Below are 17,787 nucleotides of genomic sequence, written 5' to 3' on the forward strand. Positions count from 1 at the left end.
CTCTTCTCTGGAGAACATGGCTGTGGTCTTTAATGCCTGCCCACCTCATCGAATCTAGGGTTTGCAGCCAGAGTGAAGGGAGGCTGAACCAGGGCCACCTAAGTCCAAACTGGTCTAGACAACGGGCTGAGCCCCAGGGGATGGAGGCAGCAGGACCAGGCAGCTGTGTGGCCTAGCCCCTCCCCGGTCCCCCCCCCCCCCCCCCCACACTTGGGCTCTGAGCCTCATCCTGCTCGCCTCCAGTAACTTTCCAGCCCTACATGAGCAGAAGACAGCTAGGATGTATTGGAAAAGAGACAGGAGAAGGTCCAATGACAACATTTAGTGTCCACCCACCACACACACACAGTCATGCTCTCAAATGTAATCTGGGCACCAGCATGTGCCCTGGTGGAGAGTCTAGAAATCTTATACAATGAAAAGCCCCCAATAGCCCCTAAGCTGTAAGCAGCCAAGCCCTCTATTGGCTGTCAGCCCTGGTCCCTGCCAGGGCAAGTGGCCTGCTGGGCCGCCTGCGGCCAGCCCATGCCCCAAATGGGAAGCATTTGTGTAGAACCTGCTCCCATAGGCTCCAGCTCCTACAAGGACTGGTGGCCAGGCCAGGCTCAGGGAGCACCCTCGGCTAGGCGGGCCAGGCCCTCCCGCAGCTCGCTCAGCTCGAACAGTCTGACGTCCAGCAGCTGTGCGGCCCGGCCCACCTCAGCCCTTGCCCGTTCCCGCTCAGCCCGAGCCTCCTCCAGGCTGCGCTCTGTCACCCGCAGCTGGTGCTCCAACTCCACGTTGCGGGTTTCCAGGTCCTGCAGGGAGAGGGTGGGCAGGGTTACCAGCCCTGACGGGCATGTTTCCGAGTGCCATCTCCACAGTTCCCACTGTGGGCCAAGTCCCCCTCCGTCTCTTGATCTCCTCCCTGCCACCTGTGCTGAAGACACTCCCTGCTCCCCCAGCCAATTTGAACACCACAGAACTGATCATGGCCCTCTTCTGAAAGCCCTCCTGTGACCCATCAGGCTGGGGATGAAATGTACACATCCCCTTCCTCCTTTCTCATTCCAACTCGGCCTCACTGGCTTTGTGGTTCCTTAGACACACTGATACCCTCCCCGTCTCAGGGCCTTTGAGGACATGCCCCATGACTGTTTCTTGGATAAAGTTTTTTAGCAAAAGCCAGGCCAGCCAGACCTGTGTTCAAATGCAGGCTGGGGAGGTGTGAGGACTTGATGGGGTCAAGAAAGCTCAGCAGGGATTCAAAAATTGCCAGTTGAGTAAATGGATCTAAAACGTTGTACCAAGAACAGCTGTTTACAAGCCACCTCAGACCTTCACCTTAGGTTACAAGCCACCTCAGACCTTCACCTTAGGTAGATGTCTTCCTGAACCCACTTACAGATGGAGAAACAGGCCAAAGGGGACCAGCCAGGAAGGGAAGAGACTAAATCTGTGTCACACCAGAAGCTGGCTGCCCAAGTGCAGTCACCCCATCTGGCAGCCACACACACCTGCACCTTCTGTTGCGTCTCGTCCCGATCCACTGCATCAGGGGCCTCGCGGGGCACACCGGCCTGGCTCTTGAGAGTCTGGATCTCCTAGTGGAGAAGAGTTCCCAGGGTGTTCTGGGGGTCCTGGCTCTCCCATGGGGGGGTTAGGGAAGGTGAGGCCTGGGGACACACATACTCACATGCTCAGTGCTCACCTGGTCCTTGGTCTGCACTAAGGACTCCAGCTGTTCCAGCGCCTGGCCTGGCCCCTCTTTCTCACTGACTGGGGTCGGCTCTGTGGCTGCCTGGGCCTCCAGTTCAGCCACCTGGGTGGACAGAATGATCAGCACCTCTCTGGGGAATCTGCCTTCTGCTCAGTCCCGCCCCCTCTGCTTGGAGTTACCACCCCACCCCTGGCAGGGAAGACTTTAGGGTCTGACACCCCTTTGAGGTGGGCGCTAAATCAGACCCATTTTACAGAGCATGAAACTAAAGCTCCGGGAAGTAACCTATAGGTCACACAGCCAGTTGGTGAACCCAGGACAGGCAGGACATGCTCCGGCAGGGGCTCCACAGTTGCCGGAGGCTCAGGGTCTCTGAGAGGGAAGGGTGCCCTCACCCGCTGCCGCAGCCGCTCGGCCTCTGCGCGCTGTGCCTCGAGCTGCTGCCTCCACTGGGCGGCGGCCGCGTTGGCCTCTCTCAGGGCGCTCGCCAACTTGTTGTTGCTGTCCTGCAGCGCGAAGAACTCGGCCTCCCACTGCACCTCGCCCACGGAGCTGCGGGGACGCAGGGGTCGGCATCGGGTGAGCCAGCCCGGCCGCGCTAGGCTAGGGGCGGGGCCGCGCTAGGCTGGGGCGGGGCTATGGCGGGCGGGCGGTTCGGGAGGCGGGGCCACGCTGGACAGTGCTGGGAACTGTACAATGGGCCGAGGCGGGGCGGGCGTGGGGGCGGAGCCAAGGCGCGGAAGTCCGGGCAGGCGGGTCCTGCCGGAGGGTGAATGGGACTGGGCGGTGCGATCCCTGCCGTAGGCGGGGTAGGTACAGGCGCTGGGTGTTTGTTCAGAGACAATGGGAATGCGGGCGGGAGCCCGGGTCAGCCCACGGGGACCCAGCCAGACGGGGTGGGGTTGGGAGGCTCCGTGGGGTAGAACTATCTGGAGGAGGCGTGAGCGGGGCGGGGGCAGGGTCATCCCTCGGAAGGCGTGGCCAAAGCGGAGCGCGTGCAAGGGCGCGGTAGGCTCCCGAACTCCGGAAGGGGCAGGATTGTTGGGGTCACCAGCCTCCGGGTCCCAGGCTTTGGGTCCATGGTCAGATCTGCCGCCCGTCGCGCCTGGGCGGCTTCTGAGAAGCGGCTCGCGCAGCCCCACCTCCTGCCGCGGCGCGGTACCCCGCCCGACCCCCCTCACCCTTCGGACAGCATCTTCTTGAGCCGCTCTCGCTCGGCGGGGCCAGGGGCTTCCGCGCTCTGGCTGCGGAACAGCTTCTCGTCGCTGGGGGGACCATTGGTGCTGATGAGGGGGCTCGGGGGCACCTAAGGGTGTGGACAGAAGCGGGGTCACGGGAGGGGGGGTGTCAGTCAAGGACCGGTTAGAAGATTATGGTTAGGCTCAGAGCTGTTACTGAGGTCATGGCTGAGAGCAGGCGCCCTTCCCCTCTCACCCCTCCTCCATGGTTCCCCGTGGCCCCCCTAGACCAGAGTTCTGGACTCGGGCCCCCAACCTGGCCTGCCTGAGCTCTCACCAATTCCCCAGCAGCAAACCTGACACAGGTCAGTCTAAACCCAGAGATACTCGAAATCTGCCCTGGGGGGCATGGGGAGCAACCTGAAACCTTAGGAACAGTACCCCTCTGGGGCCAGATTTCAACATCCATTTCAGGAAGCCCTCTCCCCAAGCTGAATTTCTTATGACTTCACCTCAGGAGCCCTGAGGGCAGGGGCCAGCCTGCCTTTTCATCTCTGTAACCCCAGCCCAGCCTTGGGCCTGGCACACAGTAGGTGGTTAATAAATTACACAGTCAATTCATGGGGGAAACTGCCCGGGAACAGTTCTTTACTCCACCCCCTCAGCCATCTCAACTTCCAGGAGGCCACATTCCCCCTGACATGCTCCATGGCACCCACACTCCTCCTCCGTGGCCCCTGCCACAATCTGTGAGCATCTGGTTCTGGGCACCAGCACATCACAACGCAGGAACAGCCCAGCCCCTCCTCCCCTCATATCGCTGGGCAGGCATGGGACAGGGAGTACTGACCTGATGAGTGGAGAGCCCCAGGGCTGGACTGGTGAGCTCCCCCCCATCCTGAGATTTCTCCCTCGCCAGCCTCGCTGCTTCCTTCACTTCCTGGAACTTCTCAGCAAACTGAGGAGGGGGGACAGAAACAGTCAGTCAACAAACTCCTGGCCCCCTCCCCCTGGGGCCCCAGCCCGTTACCATCCAGCCAGAACCATCCCTGTCTCTTACAAAGGGAACTCTGCAGCCCCTCATCTCATGAACCGGGAAAGTGGAAGAAGGCTTGGAAAATGATGTCCCAAAGGGCAGAGTGAGCTTGAGAGCAGGGGTGGGATGTTCATGGGGGAGGCTTACACTGAGCCACCCCGAGAAAGGAATCGCCTTTCCCTCTCCATCGAGCTTATTTCAGCAAGGAGAGCCTCAGGTGGGTGCTAATCTGTCTTTAATGCGTGGAACACATGCAAATATCCTTGTATGACAAAGAGAAAGCAGGTCTTGGGACCTCAGCCCTAGCCAGTGAGAAAGTGATTGTCCTGTTCTCATTTTTGTTATATTAATTTTTGTTTGTTTTTAAGATATGTTTTTATTGATTTCAGAGCCTGCAACCCAGGCATGTGCTCTTGACCAGAATTGAAGGCCGACGCTTTATCCACTAAGCCAAACCAGCTAGGGCAGTTTGAAAATACTTTTTTCTGTTTGTTTGTTTGTTTTTATTTTTTAATTTTTTTTTTATTTCTTAAAGTATTACAAAGAGTATTACTGAAAATACTTTTTAAAGGAAATATTTAGCACTGGCTGGTTTGGCTCAGTAGATAGAGCGTCAGCCTGGGGATTGAAGGGTCCCAGGTTCGATTCTGGTCGGGGGCACATGCCCAGGTTGCTGGCTCAATCCTCAGTGTGGGGCATGCAGAAGGCAGCCCATCAACAATTCTCTGTCATCATTGATGTTTCTATCTTTGCCCCTCTCCCTTCCTCTCTGAAATCAATAAAAATATATTTAAAAAAATAAAATAAAATAAATATTTACAGTTATACAGCCACTTGATTTGTGCAAAGGGGCTGGCGCAATTCACTGGGGGCAAATGGTCTTTTCAAAAATGGCCCAAGATCACTGGGCCAGTGTGGGTCAGTGGTTGAGCATCGACCTATGGATTCCAGGTCAGGGCACATGGCCGGGTTGTGGACTCAATCCCCAGTAGGGGGTGTGCAAGAGGCAGCGGTGTTTCTGTTTCTCCCTCTCTCTTCCTCTCTGTAAAAATAAATAAAATATATATTTTTTAAAATGACCCAAGATCAACTGGATACTACTGTGGGAATAAATACTCCTACCATACACTACCCACAGAAGTAAATTCAAGACCTAAATATGAAAGGAAAACGAACGCTAATAGAAGAAAATCGTCATGCCCTCAGCGGGACTCAGAGAGCACAAACCAACCATCCAGGGAAACCATGGATAAAGCAATACTGACATCTAAAGACAGCAGAGGGTGGAGGGCAGGGATGATACAGTGCTAGTGTGTGTGGGGAAGCACACGGCCCATTCCTGGGACCCAGAGAGGGGCAAGGTGTGTTGAAATTGGAGGTGTCCTGCAGAGCTGGGATGTGAGTCAGGGAACAGGGAAGGGCTTCTGGCTTGTCCACTTCTGCAGCTGGAAAGGTGGAGGCCCAGCACCTAGCCAGGGGCCCCAATGCACCCAAGAGATGACACAGACCCAGCCCTGTCCCTCCCACCATGTACCCTCGAGGCCCACCTGGGTTAGATGCTGTTCAGAAGCAAAGCCAAGGCCGTAGACAGTGTTGGCACGACTGTCTGCCCATTGTCCGAACTTCTGGGAGGTTTTGGTAAAGGTCATGTTGGGGGTGACAGTACTATTGATAATGGCCTGGGGAAAGGAGAGGAAAGTTCAAGGTCAATGGAACTGTTAAATAATGAACATGAGAGCAACTAGGGTATCACTTTATATGAGTGCCTCCAAGGTCCTTGTCGGAGCCATGTCACGAGGAAGAGACTGGGGCCCAGAAAGGGTCAGGGCTCCTCTAGACCTGTCCCTGGGCACACAGCAAGGCCACAACCAGATCCAGGCCCACCACCCCAACCAGGCCCTGCCAGGACCTTGGCACCCCCAATGCTGATGATTCGGTAGACGTTTCTGGTGGCATCATAGAAGTAGGAGACAGTGAGTGCGTGCTTGCCCGCAGGGATCCAGTTCCGCTTGGTAGCTGGGTCGATCTGGAACACATGTGCCCTGGTGCTGAAGATGGGCTGCTCCCTGCATGGGGAGAGGGTGCTCAGTGGGGACTAGGCACCCCCAGAGGGCTCAGGGCCAAGCCGGTGGGGGCAGGGGCTCACCTGGCTGTGGACATTGGTCAGGCTGGGCTAGGTGGGCTCCAAGGGGCAGCCAGAGAGGTGGCAGGAGCTGCTGGTTCGGCCTCTGGGGTAGAAAGCACTTGTGAGTGTCCCCCAGGACAGGCTGAGGGAGGCCAAGCAGGTCCAACCTCAGGACTCACCACCAGGTGCACCATTCATGGAATTTCAACCCAAAAGGTGAGAGAATCAGTAGATCACTCAGATCAAGGAGACCCTGCCTCTCTCCACCTGGAGAAGCTCCGACAACACCCTGGGCAAGAGATGGCTGTCTGAGAGCAGTCCGCTGGCTTCTCAGCATAAACCTAGCATCATCTGGGTTAAAACCTTGGTGAAGCCCCCTCAGTCTCAGGGTGGGTTGAGGAGGCCAAAGCCAGCTCCCCTTCAGTACTTCCCACACATTCACCTATTGCTCCTCAAGCCAGAGCCTCCAGCAAAAACTGGCATCACCAGGTGCCTACTGGGAGACCAATCCCCACTGGCCTCCCAGAGCACAGACTTAGTGTCAAAGTCCAATCAGGGAGCCCCCCATCTTTGTCAAAAAGACAAGATGCAGCCAAACAGGACCACCCTGGTACCCACTACCAGATCTCCCATCACCACTCACTCCCAATACCAAGGGGGCTGAGTGGAACCAAGGGCCTCTCTCTAGCCACCACCCCACAGAAGCCAGGAATAGATGCGGGGGGCAGGGGCATGGGGGGATTTTTTTGACCCTCCCCCTGCCCCTCAAACTTGCATCCAGAGTATCTGCAGGGGACTCAGGAGGAACCTGGGGGAGGGGAGGCAAGTTGGGGGAAGGGACGCCCGGGCTTAGTGGTCTCCGTGGTCGAGGGGGACTGCACCCCCACCCGAGTCCTGGGCAGCTGCTGTCCTGGTCACGGGGTCTGAAACCCGAGCCCCTGGTGGGGGAGGGGCGACAGCTCTGGCCGAGGTTGGGGGCAGTCCTGGGTCAGGCTGGGGCTCCGGGGTCCCAGGAACTCCGGCCCTTCCGGACGGGGCGCTCCTGCTGTGACTTGCGCGTTTGGGAAAAGTTACTCACCAACTAGTCATGCCCCTTACGCCTCGGGCCGCGAGGCGCCCGGAGGGGGCCCGACCCCGCCCGATGCCCGGGATCCTTAATCGCTTGTGCGGGCGAAGCCCACCCAGGTGCCCCGGTCCGGGATCCTGACAGTCAGGATCGAGTCCCCACACGCGTAGGGAGTGGGCGCCCAGTGCGCGCCGCAACTTCGGGATATTCGGTCCCCAACCTCGGGACTGCAAGATCCCCGTGACGACCCGGATCCGGGTCCAGAACTTCGGGACCATATTATCTGCCTCCTCCAACCCCAGGCCCATAACTTCGGGGATCCTCCGCGCCGCCCCGATTCTTGAACTTTGGGGACCCTCTGCCCCCTTCCATGCCCAGGTCCAGAATTTCGGGGTCCCTTCGCGCCTCCCCAGGTCTGGAACTTCGGAGACACCTTCGCAGCCTCCTGCAGGGCTGGGCGAGGAACTTTGGGAAGCTCTCCCTGTCCCCTTCCGGACCCGAGCTACGGAACTTGGGGCCCTGAGCCCCCGCAAGACCGGGTGCTTCGAAGCTTCCCGGACCGCCCTCAGCCTCCGTATCCAGAACTTCGGGGCTCCCCGCGCCCTCCCCCGGCCCGGGAACTTCGGGGCCCCCCGCGCCAGCACGCAGTCTCGGTTGGCCAGGCTCACCCTGCCGGCTGGGCTCCCCGTGAGTGTCCCGGCGGAGTCGGGTGCGGCCCGCGGCGCCGACTCCCCGCGCCCTCCGCGCCGCCGCGCCTTTGTCTGCGCTGCCGCTGCCGCCTGCGCCGCCTCCGGTCCCATTGCAACGGGTCCCGACGCAGCCGCCGCCCGCCCCGCCGCCCCGCCTCCCCGCCTCCCTGCCTCCCCGCCCCTTCACATCCCCGAGGTCTCCCGCAGCTCCCCCTGCCGGCCCTCCGCGGCGGGGCGGGGCGGGGCGGGGGAAGGAGGTTGGAGAGCCCGGTGCAATGGGGAAAGGGCTGGGAGGGCGGGGACTAAGGGTGAGTAAGGGGTTTGGGGTGAGGGAGGGACATTGACCCAGACCCAGAGACAGAGAGACTGGGGGGAGAGGCAGAGACGCAGAGACGGGCAGACAGAGAACTGTAACTATGTGGCAAGACAACTGTGACAATGCCAACGACGGCCGGATGCTGTGTGTTAGGGTCCCGGAATCCAGGGTGGAGGGAATGAATGTCGGTGTCCAGTTCCCACCACGTGGGCGAGTCAGCTGGAGGTCCGCATGACTGGATTGCTCCTCTGGTCAGAGGCAGTGCACCCCTGCACATACATGTCAGGATCGCATGTTCATATACATGGTGATCACCTCCCCCGCCCCCCCCCCAAGTCACAGAATGCCATTGCATGCCTGAAGCTCTGCGCCTCGCCACAGTTAAGCTTCCTGACCACTCAGAGGTTTTGCTTTTCGTCTTCTCTGTCACATCTCCTTTCCCTCTTCTTTTATTTCTGTTCCCCTGACAAGAATCACACGTCTGAGCTAGTAGCTACCTTCAAACTGCAGATAGGTGAATTCTGGAGACTTATTCTCAGGCCAAGATCTGAGTTTACTCCCTCCAGGACTTTGCCCACGCTGTTCCCTCCACCAGGCACACCCTTCCTTCAGACTCATATCTGCCTTGTCCTTCCAGGCTGGGCTCCATGGTCGCTCTCCTTCTAGAAGCTTCTCAGACCAACCTGGGCTTGGAAAGGATCTCACCCTATTCTGCCCCAGGCCCCCCTCCCTTTCTGTGATATCCCTGATGTGTGTTACCTGTTTATTTGTTCAACTGTGGCCAGATCTGGGCACTCCTGGCGGGCGGGCACATCCTGGACCCCCAGGCTCGCTGGGGAAATGGAAGCACAGACTCTGCTTCTAACTTCACAAAGGCATCTGCACCAGCAAAAGATTTGGCTTTGCTCTCAGGCCCGAAGCCACAAAATGCATGAACAAAGAGAATGCCGTCTGTTCTGTGCAGAGTGACTTTTCCTTATTACCAAAAATATAATTAAAAAAAAAAAAAGTAACTGGAAAGGTGCCGGCAGGGCCAAGGCTTCTGGAAGTCACCCAGGGGTGTGCTGAATGCCGGGCTGCTCCGGCTCCCTAGCTAAGGGCCGCTTGGCCTTTCTGTGGGGAGGGGCCCAGGCCAAATTTCCTCCTTGTGTGGGCAGAAGGCAACAGCAGGAGAGAAAGTGGGGAGGTGAATCCTTTCCTGGGTTCCCCTCAGGCTCTAGGAGGGGCTGGGGATAGTGCTGGCCTTGAGCAGCCCTAACCTGATATCGTCTTAGTCAAGTCCAAACTGAGGGAGTGGCTTTGTCAATTCGGACTTGAGTTTTCTCACCTGGAGAATGGGCTGATGCTCACGGGGCTGAGGTGGGGGAGGAGGCAGGGAGGATCCAGCTGACACCAGTAGCTCCTCACTGTCCCCTGGATGTAGACACAGACTGAGGCCCCTTCTCCTTGCAGGGCAGAGAGGCTGACTAGAAGCAACAGCTTTCCCTTCGGGTTGAAGAAGGACATGAGGGAATGAGCAACTTGTCATCGGAGGGACCAAAAAGGAACTAAAAGGGCTTGTTTGGCTCGAGGGAAGCACTTTGCCGAGTGAACTTACGACCTCTGTCTGGTTAAATCTGACCCAACCTTTGAGCTAAGGCTAAATGCTCTCTGCTCCCTGGAGGGTTCCTGTCCTATCCGATCAGGGGAAGTCCGTAATTCTTCCCCAAAGCCACGTGCCCAACCACACGGCGTGGGTCACCATGGCCACCTAGGTCTGTTATAGCACGATTTGGCTACTGCCCACCTCTTACACAGCTTTACTCCAGCGCCTAGAGCAAGCCTGATCTGCAGCAGGAACGCGGTAAATGCTTCCAGAAGAAATGGATCCCTAGGCTCCAGTTTTGGTCCTTGGTTGTCTCCAGAATCACATGAGCCAGAAAGTGATTCCCAGCCCTGCTGCCTCTTCCCAGTGCGGGCCACAGGCTGACCTGACAAGCTCAGGGAAGGCCTGCATGGCAGTCTGGCAAACTCAAGACCTAAAGTAACCACAAAGGATGATCTGAAATTAAACCTTAGCTAAAAGCAGTTATGGTGGGTAGTCACCTCCTAGGCCGGTATCTTCACGGACAAGGTCAACCTTTACCTTAACTGAGCCTATCTGTCTTTTTGCATCTATGATAACATATCCTTGAAATGTCTGGGTAACTTGTAACTTCCCTTTTTCTGGAGCCCCTGGGGACAGATACCACACATTCCTTCATTGTTATCATGTTAATTGTTCCTGTACCCACCTAAGTATGTGTTTGTCATTTTACTTTTTATCCAATCCCAGGGGCTTCCCCACTTTGCTTTCTCCCGCCTCTCTACTCTCTCACCAATGGATTTCATGTAACCCACCTACGTCCCTCCTTTGATTGCAGTGTATAAAAATAGAGGAAACCCCACCATTCTCCGGAGCATTATCTCAATTAGTTGAGGTTCTGCTTCCCAGCAATTGTCGACAGTTTGGCTCAAATAAACTCACAAAAATTCTTTACAGGTTTGAATGTTTTTTATGTTAACACGAGCAGTGTGACCTTGAAGAAGCCAGTCTCCCTCTCTGTGCCTTCGTTCCTCCATCTATTAAATGTGCGTAAGAACGCTGCTCACTTCTGAGGTTTCCAGTAAGAATCCAACGAGTCCTTGAGTGACGAGGGCATGGCCCCAGGAGCTTAATAACGTTCACTGTTATAAACACATTTATTCTTGAGTGTTTGGGCATGTGGTTTCGATCCAGACCAAAGTTCTTAGAATATTCTTTTTTAGGGTTGAAGGGTCCCAACCCGGCGTGAGCTCAGGTCCAACCTGGTGTGATATCCTCTAAATCTTTAGCTCTGAACTCCTATGTGCCTCTCAGGCCATCCTCCTCCTTCTCCTCATTCCCCTACAGCCATGCCAGTAGAGCCAGCATCACACCTTAGCCTGGGGAAAACTATTCATCCCTCAAAGCCCCATCTTCCATGTTCTCTTCTCTGAGAAGCCCTCCCTCCTCTTTCTCCAGACCTCCCCAACACCCCCCCTCCTTCTGATCCAATCCTGACCCCAAGGGGCTGGGGATGTTTGTGTCTAACACTGACTTCCAAGCTTGAAGGCACCTCAAGGGCTGGATTGAGGCTTCCCTTGGGTTTTGCATCTCCCAGCATTGGGTGGATATATGGGGATCATGGCAGAGGAGAGTTTGATGACCCAGTCTTGGTGAAAGTGGCCCTACCCTGGTGTTGCTCAGTGGTTAGACCGTCTGCCCACACACTGAAGGGTCATGGGTTTGATTCCCAGTCAAGGGCATGTACTTGAGTTGCAGGTTCGATTCCTGGCACTGGTTGGGGCATGTGTGGGAGGCAACAAATCGATGTGTCTCTCTCACAAAGATGTTTCACACACTCTCTCTCTCCCTCCCTTCCTCCCTTACACTCTCTCTAAAAATCAATGGATAAAATACCCTTGGGTGAGAATTAACAACAACAAAAATGTGTGTGTGTGTGTGTGTGTGTGTGTGTTGAAAGTCGCCTGCCTTAAATTTAGATCCAACTCAATTTCTACCCAAGGCCAAGGTTAGTTCACACAAACAGCACCCAGGAAGTAACAGAGCCAGGCACCTTTAGGCCCAGGAACAAAGGGGCTGGGGGCTGGGGTCATGCGCTGGGTTATGGACTCGAGTTCCCAGGACCAGGAGAGCCCCCTCCTAACATGGATCTGTGGTCTGGATCCCACAGACCTAATTACCCTCATTGCCTCGTGCACTAATTACCTCCACCGTGCCAGGTGGCGGGGCGGGGCTGCTCCACTTTTGGGAGGTAGGTCGCCCGATTATTTTTGGCTTTGCCGTCCTTGAAGGCTCCAGCATCTGCCCAAATGAAGGGCAGAAATTGGGGCGGAGAAATTGCAGCAGGAGGGACACTGGGAGATGTGGGGGTTGGGTTGGCCCAGGAGCTCCCTGAGCAGGGACTTTGGACCCGAGGCCTGAGGGTCTTCGGCACATAGCTGAGGTGGCAAGACCTGGAGGGGCTGAGAATCAGCTCTGAGGTGGGCTGTTCTGAAGGTCTGGCACCATGGGTGGGAGATGGCTGGGCGTGGGGACTGGTCCGATGGGCCTGGGTGGGAACTGCTGTGTGTTTCTGGGCATATGACTTCCTCTCTTTGCGCTTTTCTTGACAGATTAAACAGGGATAATAACTCACAAAGAGTGCTCTAGGCAGAGGGCGCAGTGTGTGCAAAGGCCCTGAGGTAGGGATGGACTGGGTGCATTGGAGGGAGGCCAGGTGGCCAAAGCAGAGTGAGTGGGAGGAGAGTAGGGGGTTCTGTGGGCTGAGGGGCCATGGTGAGGTGTGGGTTTTGTTCCAGGTACTGGGGAGCCTTGGGAGAGTTTGGAGCCAGAGAGGGAGGGATGTGATCAGATTCATACTGCAGGCTCCAGGCTGAAGTTTAGCGCTTAGGAGAGAACCGGGGTGTGTACATGTGCAGACCCTCCTTTTCTGTGAGCCTCAGTTTCCACATCTTGGACAGACAGAGTTCTGAGGCTCAGACAGCCCAGCACACACTGGGCCTTTAGCCAGGGAAGCTTCTGGCTGAGCAGCCTACATGGCCTCGCCTTTGCCTGCCCTCTCCTCCTACTCTCCTGCCCTCTCCTCCTCCTCTCCTTCTGTGGCCTTGAAGGAACAGCTGTGGGAACAGAGAGCAGGAGGCCTCGGGGAAGACAGTGAGGAGGGGCTCTGGGGAGAAGGGGGGGCCGTGTTCCTGTTTGGTGACGGCCCACATGGGGCCGCCCAGTGCCGAATGTTCTTGCAGGAATTGGGTGACTCAGATGTGGCAGCCTCTTCTCTTGATTTGCCAGGGAGGCCATTCCTGGTCTCCAGACACAGGTTGGAGTAAGGATTTGCCTCTCTGGGCCACCCCCTAAAACAGCCCTCCCTCTGCCCCCCAGGACCTCTTTAACTAGCTGCATTGCTCACCTTCCTGCTCTCTTGGAGGCTTCAGAGGAAGAATCTAGCTTCTCATCACCATTGGCTATGCTGCTGGACCCCACATCTGAGCCTCTGAACTCAGTGCCAACACCTCCTCCTCCAGGAAGCCTTCCCGGACTCCCTCCACTCCCCTAACCCTGACCCCATAGGGGTCCATGTCTGGCTCTGCTTCTACCTCAAACTGGGGCTCCTTGGAGTCCAGGTGTAGGTCAAGACCTCTCAGGGCCCCAGTGCCACCCAGTATGAGAGGGCACAAAGGGGGCGCTGGGGTGCAGGACACCTGCTGTGGCAGCCCAAGGCAGGACCCCAGGGACCTGACCTCTAACATCATTTTTATAAAAGAGAAAACTGAGACTTAGGAGGCTTAGGCTGATTCCCCAAATCAAAAGTTGGACAGGTGGAAAGCTTGGCCCTTTCCCTGCAGCCTTTGGAACCTTATTTACCTACAGGAGAGGAATTTGGTACAATCTGGGCTCGGACTCCAAGAATCCAACAGCCCATCTCCATAGATGCACTGGGGGCCTCCCTGGGCCGGTTTCCTCCTCTGTAAGACTGGGGTTCCTCACCCGTTCACTTGTGTTTACTGAGCACTGATTGTGTCTCGGCCCTGTGGGGGGCCCTACCCTGAGCGAGAGCACAGCTACCTGGTAGACAAGATGGACGACAAATAAAGGCTCAAGTAGGATGACTTCTGACAGCTTTTTGCAAAGGAGGAAAAACAGACAAAGCAACACAAAGACGGGTGGTTGGTGAAGGCTGCTCAGAGGAGGTAGTGGTTCAGGGAGCAGCGCGTGCGTAGGACCTGAGGTGGGATTGTGCTCAGCCCCCTGGAGCAGCATCGAGGAGGCAGGTGTGGCTGGAACAGGGTGGCTGGGAGGAGAGTGGGGAGCCAGATGGGCAGGAAACGCCGTCGGCTGGGTCACAAGGAAGAACGTAGACTTCACACTCACAGCCCTAGGGAGCCATGAAAGGCTTGGAGCAGGAAAGGGACATGACCTGCTTTTCCATGTTGTAGATAAAATTCACCAGAGTAACACATGACAAATGGCCTGAGGAAGGTGATCTTAAGACTTTCATCCTTGGTTATCCCAATGCAGAGGGTATCCCGGTTTGTACTTGATAAACAAATGGCATTGTTATCAGCACGATTATTCTATCTTTGGAGTTGGCCACAGGCTCTGTGCTCGAACCCCTCCCAGGACCTCAGGGAGGAAGCCTGTCCAAATAACCTCCTTTCTGCCCTGTTTGGCCTTCCTTCCTCTCCCTCTCCCTCTCTCTCTCTCTTTCTCTTAAGGCCCTCTTATCACTGAAATTCCAGGCCTCCAACTGGACGGAAGCATCTGCTTCCTGTAGAGGAATCTGTTGCCCCCCAGGCTGGGGGAAGAGAACCACTGACGGAAAGAGAAAGGATCACACATTAGGCACCAACTGCATACACAGGGGAGACACTATGTGCAGGCTGCCCATTTCCCAGGCAGGGAATCATGGCCGAGCACAGGATAAGAGCTGTTGACAGATCCAGCAGGGGCAGCCTGACTGATTTGCAGGATCCAGCGCAAAAGAAAAATTCAGGGGCTCTTGTTGAGAAATTACTCAGAACTTTTAAGACAGTGACATCAGTGTTAAACTCAGAAGCTGGCCCTGGTGGAAGCTGTTGTAGCCACCTTCCACAGCTGCAGAAACTGCGTCTGAGAGAGGGAGGGAGATGTGCCAAGAGCTGAGGGGCCCATGGGGACCCTCCCACCTCCTGAGACAGTGGCAAGAGTGTTGAGTGGCTAGTGGACTGGTGAGTAGACCTCAGAAGCTGGGATGTACCAATCTTATTCTTGGTGAGAAGCCAGGAGCTGCTGTGGCCTCAGTGGTCTAGGGGTTGGGGGAGGGCAGCGACATACATGCATACATTTTCTTTTCTTTGTTAATATACTTTTATTGATTTCAGAGGAAGGGAGAGGGAGAGAGAGAGATAAAAACATCAATGAAGAGAGAGTCATTGATTGGCTGACTCCACGCCACCCCACTGGGGATCGAGCAGGCAGCCCGGCATGTGCCCTGACCGAGAATCGAACTGTGAACTGCTGGTTCACACGTTGATGGTGGGCCATGCGTACATTTTCTAACATGTTTAGCTTTATGCATTTTCTCTTCTGATTGCCAAAGTGATATGTACTCGGTGTAAAATCTGTTCCAGAGGAAGCACAGACAAGCATAATGTAAATAATGTGCACAGGTCCCTTGTCATCGTGTTTAATTCCCTGAATGCATTTTTGTTCCAAACTTACAATGTGCCTGGTGTTCACTGATCAGTTAAAACACACTGGCACAGCCTGGCCGGATGGCTCAGTGGTTGAGTGTTGACCTATGAACCCGGTCACGGTTCGATTCCAGGTCAGGGCACATGCCTGGGTTGCGGGTTCAATCCCCAGTGTAGTTGCGTGCAGGAGTCTCTCTCATTATTGATGCTCCTATCTCCCTCTCCCTCTCCCTTCCTCTCTGAAATCAATAGAAATATATTTTTTAAAAAATATACAGAAAACAAACTAAATTCCGATGCCATCCCTGTGCTCGCGGGCGTGGGCTGGCACACTGCAGGTGCTAGGTAAACATCTGTTGAGTGAATGAAAATTTAAGAACAAAGTGAATGCCCAGAGATCACTGTTATAACAGGATGGCCTATTTCATTCTAGATTTTTACTTTTTTTCGCCTCTTCTCAGCCACAGTGCAATCATACTGTACGTGACTTCTCAATGGAGGCCCACTTTCCATACCGATTAATATCAGTCTGCCCTCTTGTGTTGAAAGATGTTACCAGGGCTTTTCCATGATTTGTTAAACTGATCCCCTATGGTCGGGCATCGAGGGTGCCTCCTCAAGGGATGCTTTTGGGGGCTGGCCTTAACAGTGGAATCACAGCCGTGCCAGCGTGGCTCAGTGGTCGAGTGTCAACCCATGAGCCAAGAGGTTGCTGGTTCAATTCCCAGTCAGGGCACATGGGGGCGTGCATGAGGCAACCAAACGATGATGTTTTCTCTCACTGATGTTTCTATCTCTCTATCCCTCTCTCTAAAATAAACAAACAAAGAAATAAATAAGGGAATCACACATTTTCAAGGCCTTCGATGGACACCTAGGGCCATACTGCCTTCCATACCACGCCATATCTCTGAACATCTGTCTATTTCTCTGAACATCTGACATTTGCAAATAAATGTTACAGAGACTGGCATCGCAAGAGATGGATTAAAATCAGAGGCTCCCAAAGGCAGGTTGGGGAGTGACTTCTTAAGGGTCAAATGTTCTGGAACTAGAAACAGGTGGTGATTGCACAACATTGTAAATGTACTAAGTGCCATTGAATTATACACTTTAAAATCATTATTTTGTGTTATGCAAATTTTACTTCAAAAAAATCTGAGGTCACAACCGGGGGGATCTCTGGCTTCCAGAAAGCCCCCAAAACTCTGCTCAGTGTTACCTCCTCCAGGGAGTCTCCACTCATTACCATGTCAACCCACTATGCCCCTTCCAGCACTTCCCATCTGTCCTCTTATTTGTCTTCAAAGCTCTCATCATTCCCTGGCATAGTTTCATTCATTCATTCATTCATTCATTCATCCATTCGACAGAGGAGTTCACAATTATCATCAGGCCCATTTTCCAGAGAAGGAAGCTGAAGCTCAGAGCATTGGGGTTGCCGCATGGCACCAAGCGAGGTGAGTGTGGGGCTGGGCTGCACCCCCATCTCCATCCCGCCCTGGTTTCTTCTAGAGATGCCCAGTGGCCATTGCTGGGGTCTTCTCCGAATTGAGGAAGGTGTAAACAGTTTCCTCACTGTTACTGTTATACTGTTACTGTGTAAACAGTAGCTGGACGTCAGAAGAAGTTCTTGTGACTTCTGGTCCCTTAATTGCTTCAGTCCATTCACTTGTTCATTCCTTCACTCATTCATTTTACAAAGATATTTTGAGGTCTAACCATGTTCTGGGCCCTGTGCTGGGTGTGGGAGTTACAATAAGCATAAAAGGAAAATATATAAACAAGGAGAGGTCACATGGTCATAGGTACTGAGAATGAAATCAGGCAGGAAGCAGAGATGGCCTGGAGATCATGCAAATGAGGGTGAGGGTTGGGGAGTGAAGTGGGGGCTGCCCTATTGTCTCCTGGTTGTACAGGGAGGCACCCTCCGAGGAGGTGACATTTGAGCTGAAATTGGAAAGAAGAGGAGTCATGCACAATGAGATCAGGAGGAAGGGTGTCCCAGGTGGAGGACACAGCATGTGCAAAGGTCCTGGGGTGGAAAGGAGCTGGACATGTTTGAGGAACATTAAGGAGGATGCTGAAGCTCTAACAGGGTGAACGTGAGGGAGGGGGAGGGGAGGAGGCCAGGGAGATGAGCAGGGGCTGGGCCTCCTTAGGGATCACAGGAGTGGGTTCTATTCTAGGATGATGTGAATCATAGTAGAGTTTGAGCTGGGGAGTAACTCGGTGTGGTTTATAAGTTCTGGAAACCTTCCTGTGGCTGTTGTTGGGAGAAGGCACTCGGAGGTGATGTCAGGGAAACCAAAGATGAGTTGGGCAGCCTCTGGGAGCCTCTGATGGCCTGCCTGAGTGGGGGAAGTGATCATGAGAAGTTGGTCAAGGGTTTGAGGGGAATGTTCTGGAGGCTGAAGGAGAAGAGGAGTCTAGGAGGCTCCTAGA

The 17,787-nt window shown here is 54.9% G+C and overlaps 1 protein-coding gene across 5 annotated transcripts; it reads right to left on the reverse strand.

Moving 5' to 3' along the window:
* Positions 1-302: 302 nt before the first annotated feature.
* On the reverse strand, positions 303-7,914 carry HOMER3 (homer scaffolding protein 3). 5 transcript variants are annotated; one of them, XM_006100383.3, is made up of 10 exons: positions 7,773-7,902; positions 6,060-6,141; positions 5,823-5,979; positions 5,461-5,592; positions 3,728-3,835; positions 2,881-3,005; positions 2,095-2,251; positions 1,691-1,801; positions 1,497-1,583; positions 303-797 (listed from the first exon to the last, which is right to left on the reverse strand). In XM_006100383.3, the coding sequence occupies exons 2-10, from the start codon at positions 6,071-6,073 to the stop codon at positions 606-608; spliced, it is 1,083 nt and encodes a 360-aa protein (XP_006100445.1). In that variant the 5' UTR covers positions 6,074-6,141; positions 7,773-7,902; the 3' UTR covers positions 303-605. The 5 variants fall into 5 exon arrangements, with proteins under 5 accessions (XP_006100445.1, XP_014321315.1, XP_023619741.1 ...); XM_014465829.2 differs by having other exon boundaries at positions 1,676-1,801; XM_023763973.1 differs by having other exon boundaries at positions 1,676-1,801; positions 5,823-5,939; positions 7,773-7,833.
* Positions 7,915-17,787: the final 9,873 nt, after the last annotated feature.

This window comes from Myotis lucifugus, unplaced genomic scaffold (genome assembly GCF_000147115.1).
Source record: "Myotis lucifugus unplaced genomic scaffold, Myoluc2.0 scaffold_311, whole genome shotgun sequence".
NCBI classification, from domain to species: domain Eukaryota; kingdom Metazoa; phylum Chordata; class Mammalia; order Chiroptera; family Vespertilionidae; genus Myotis; species Myotis lucifugus.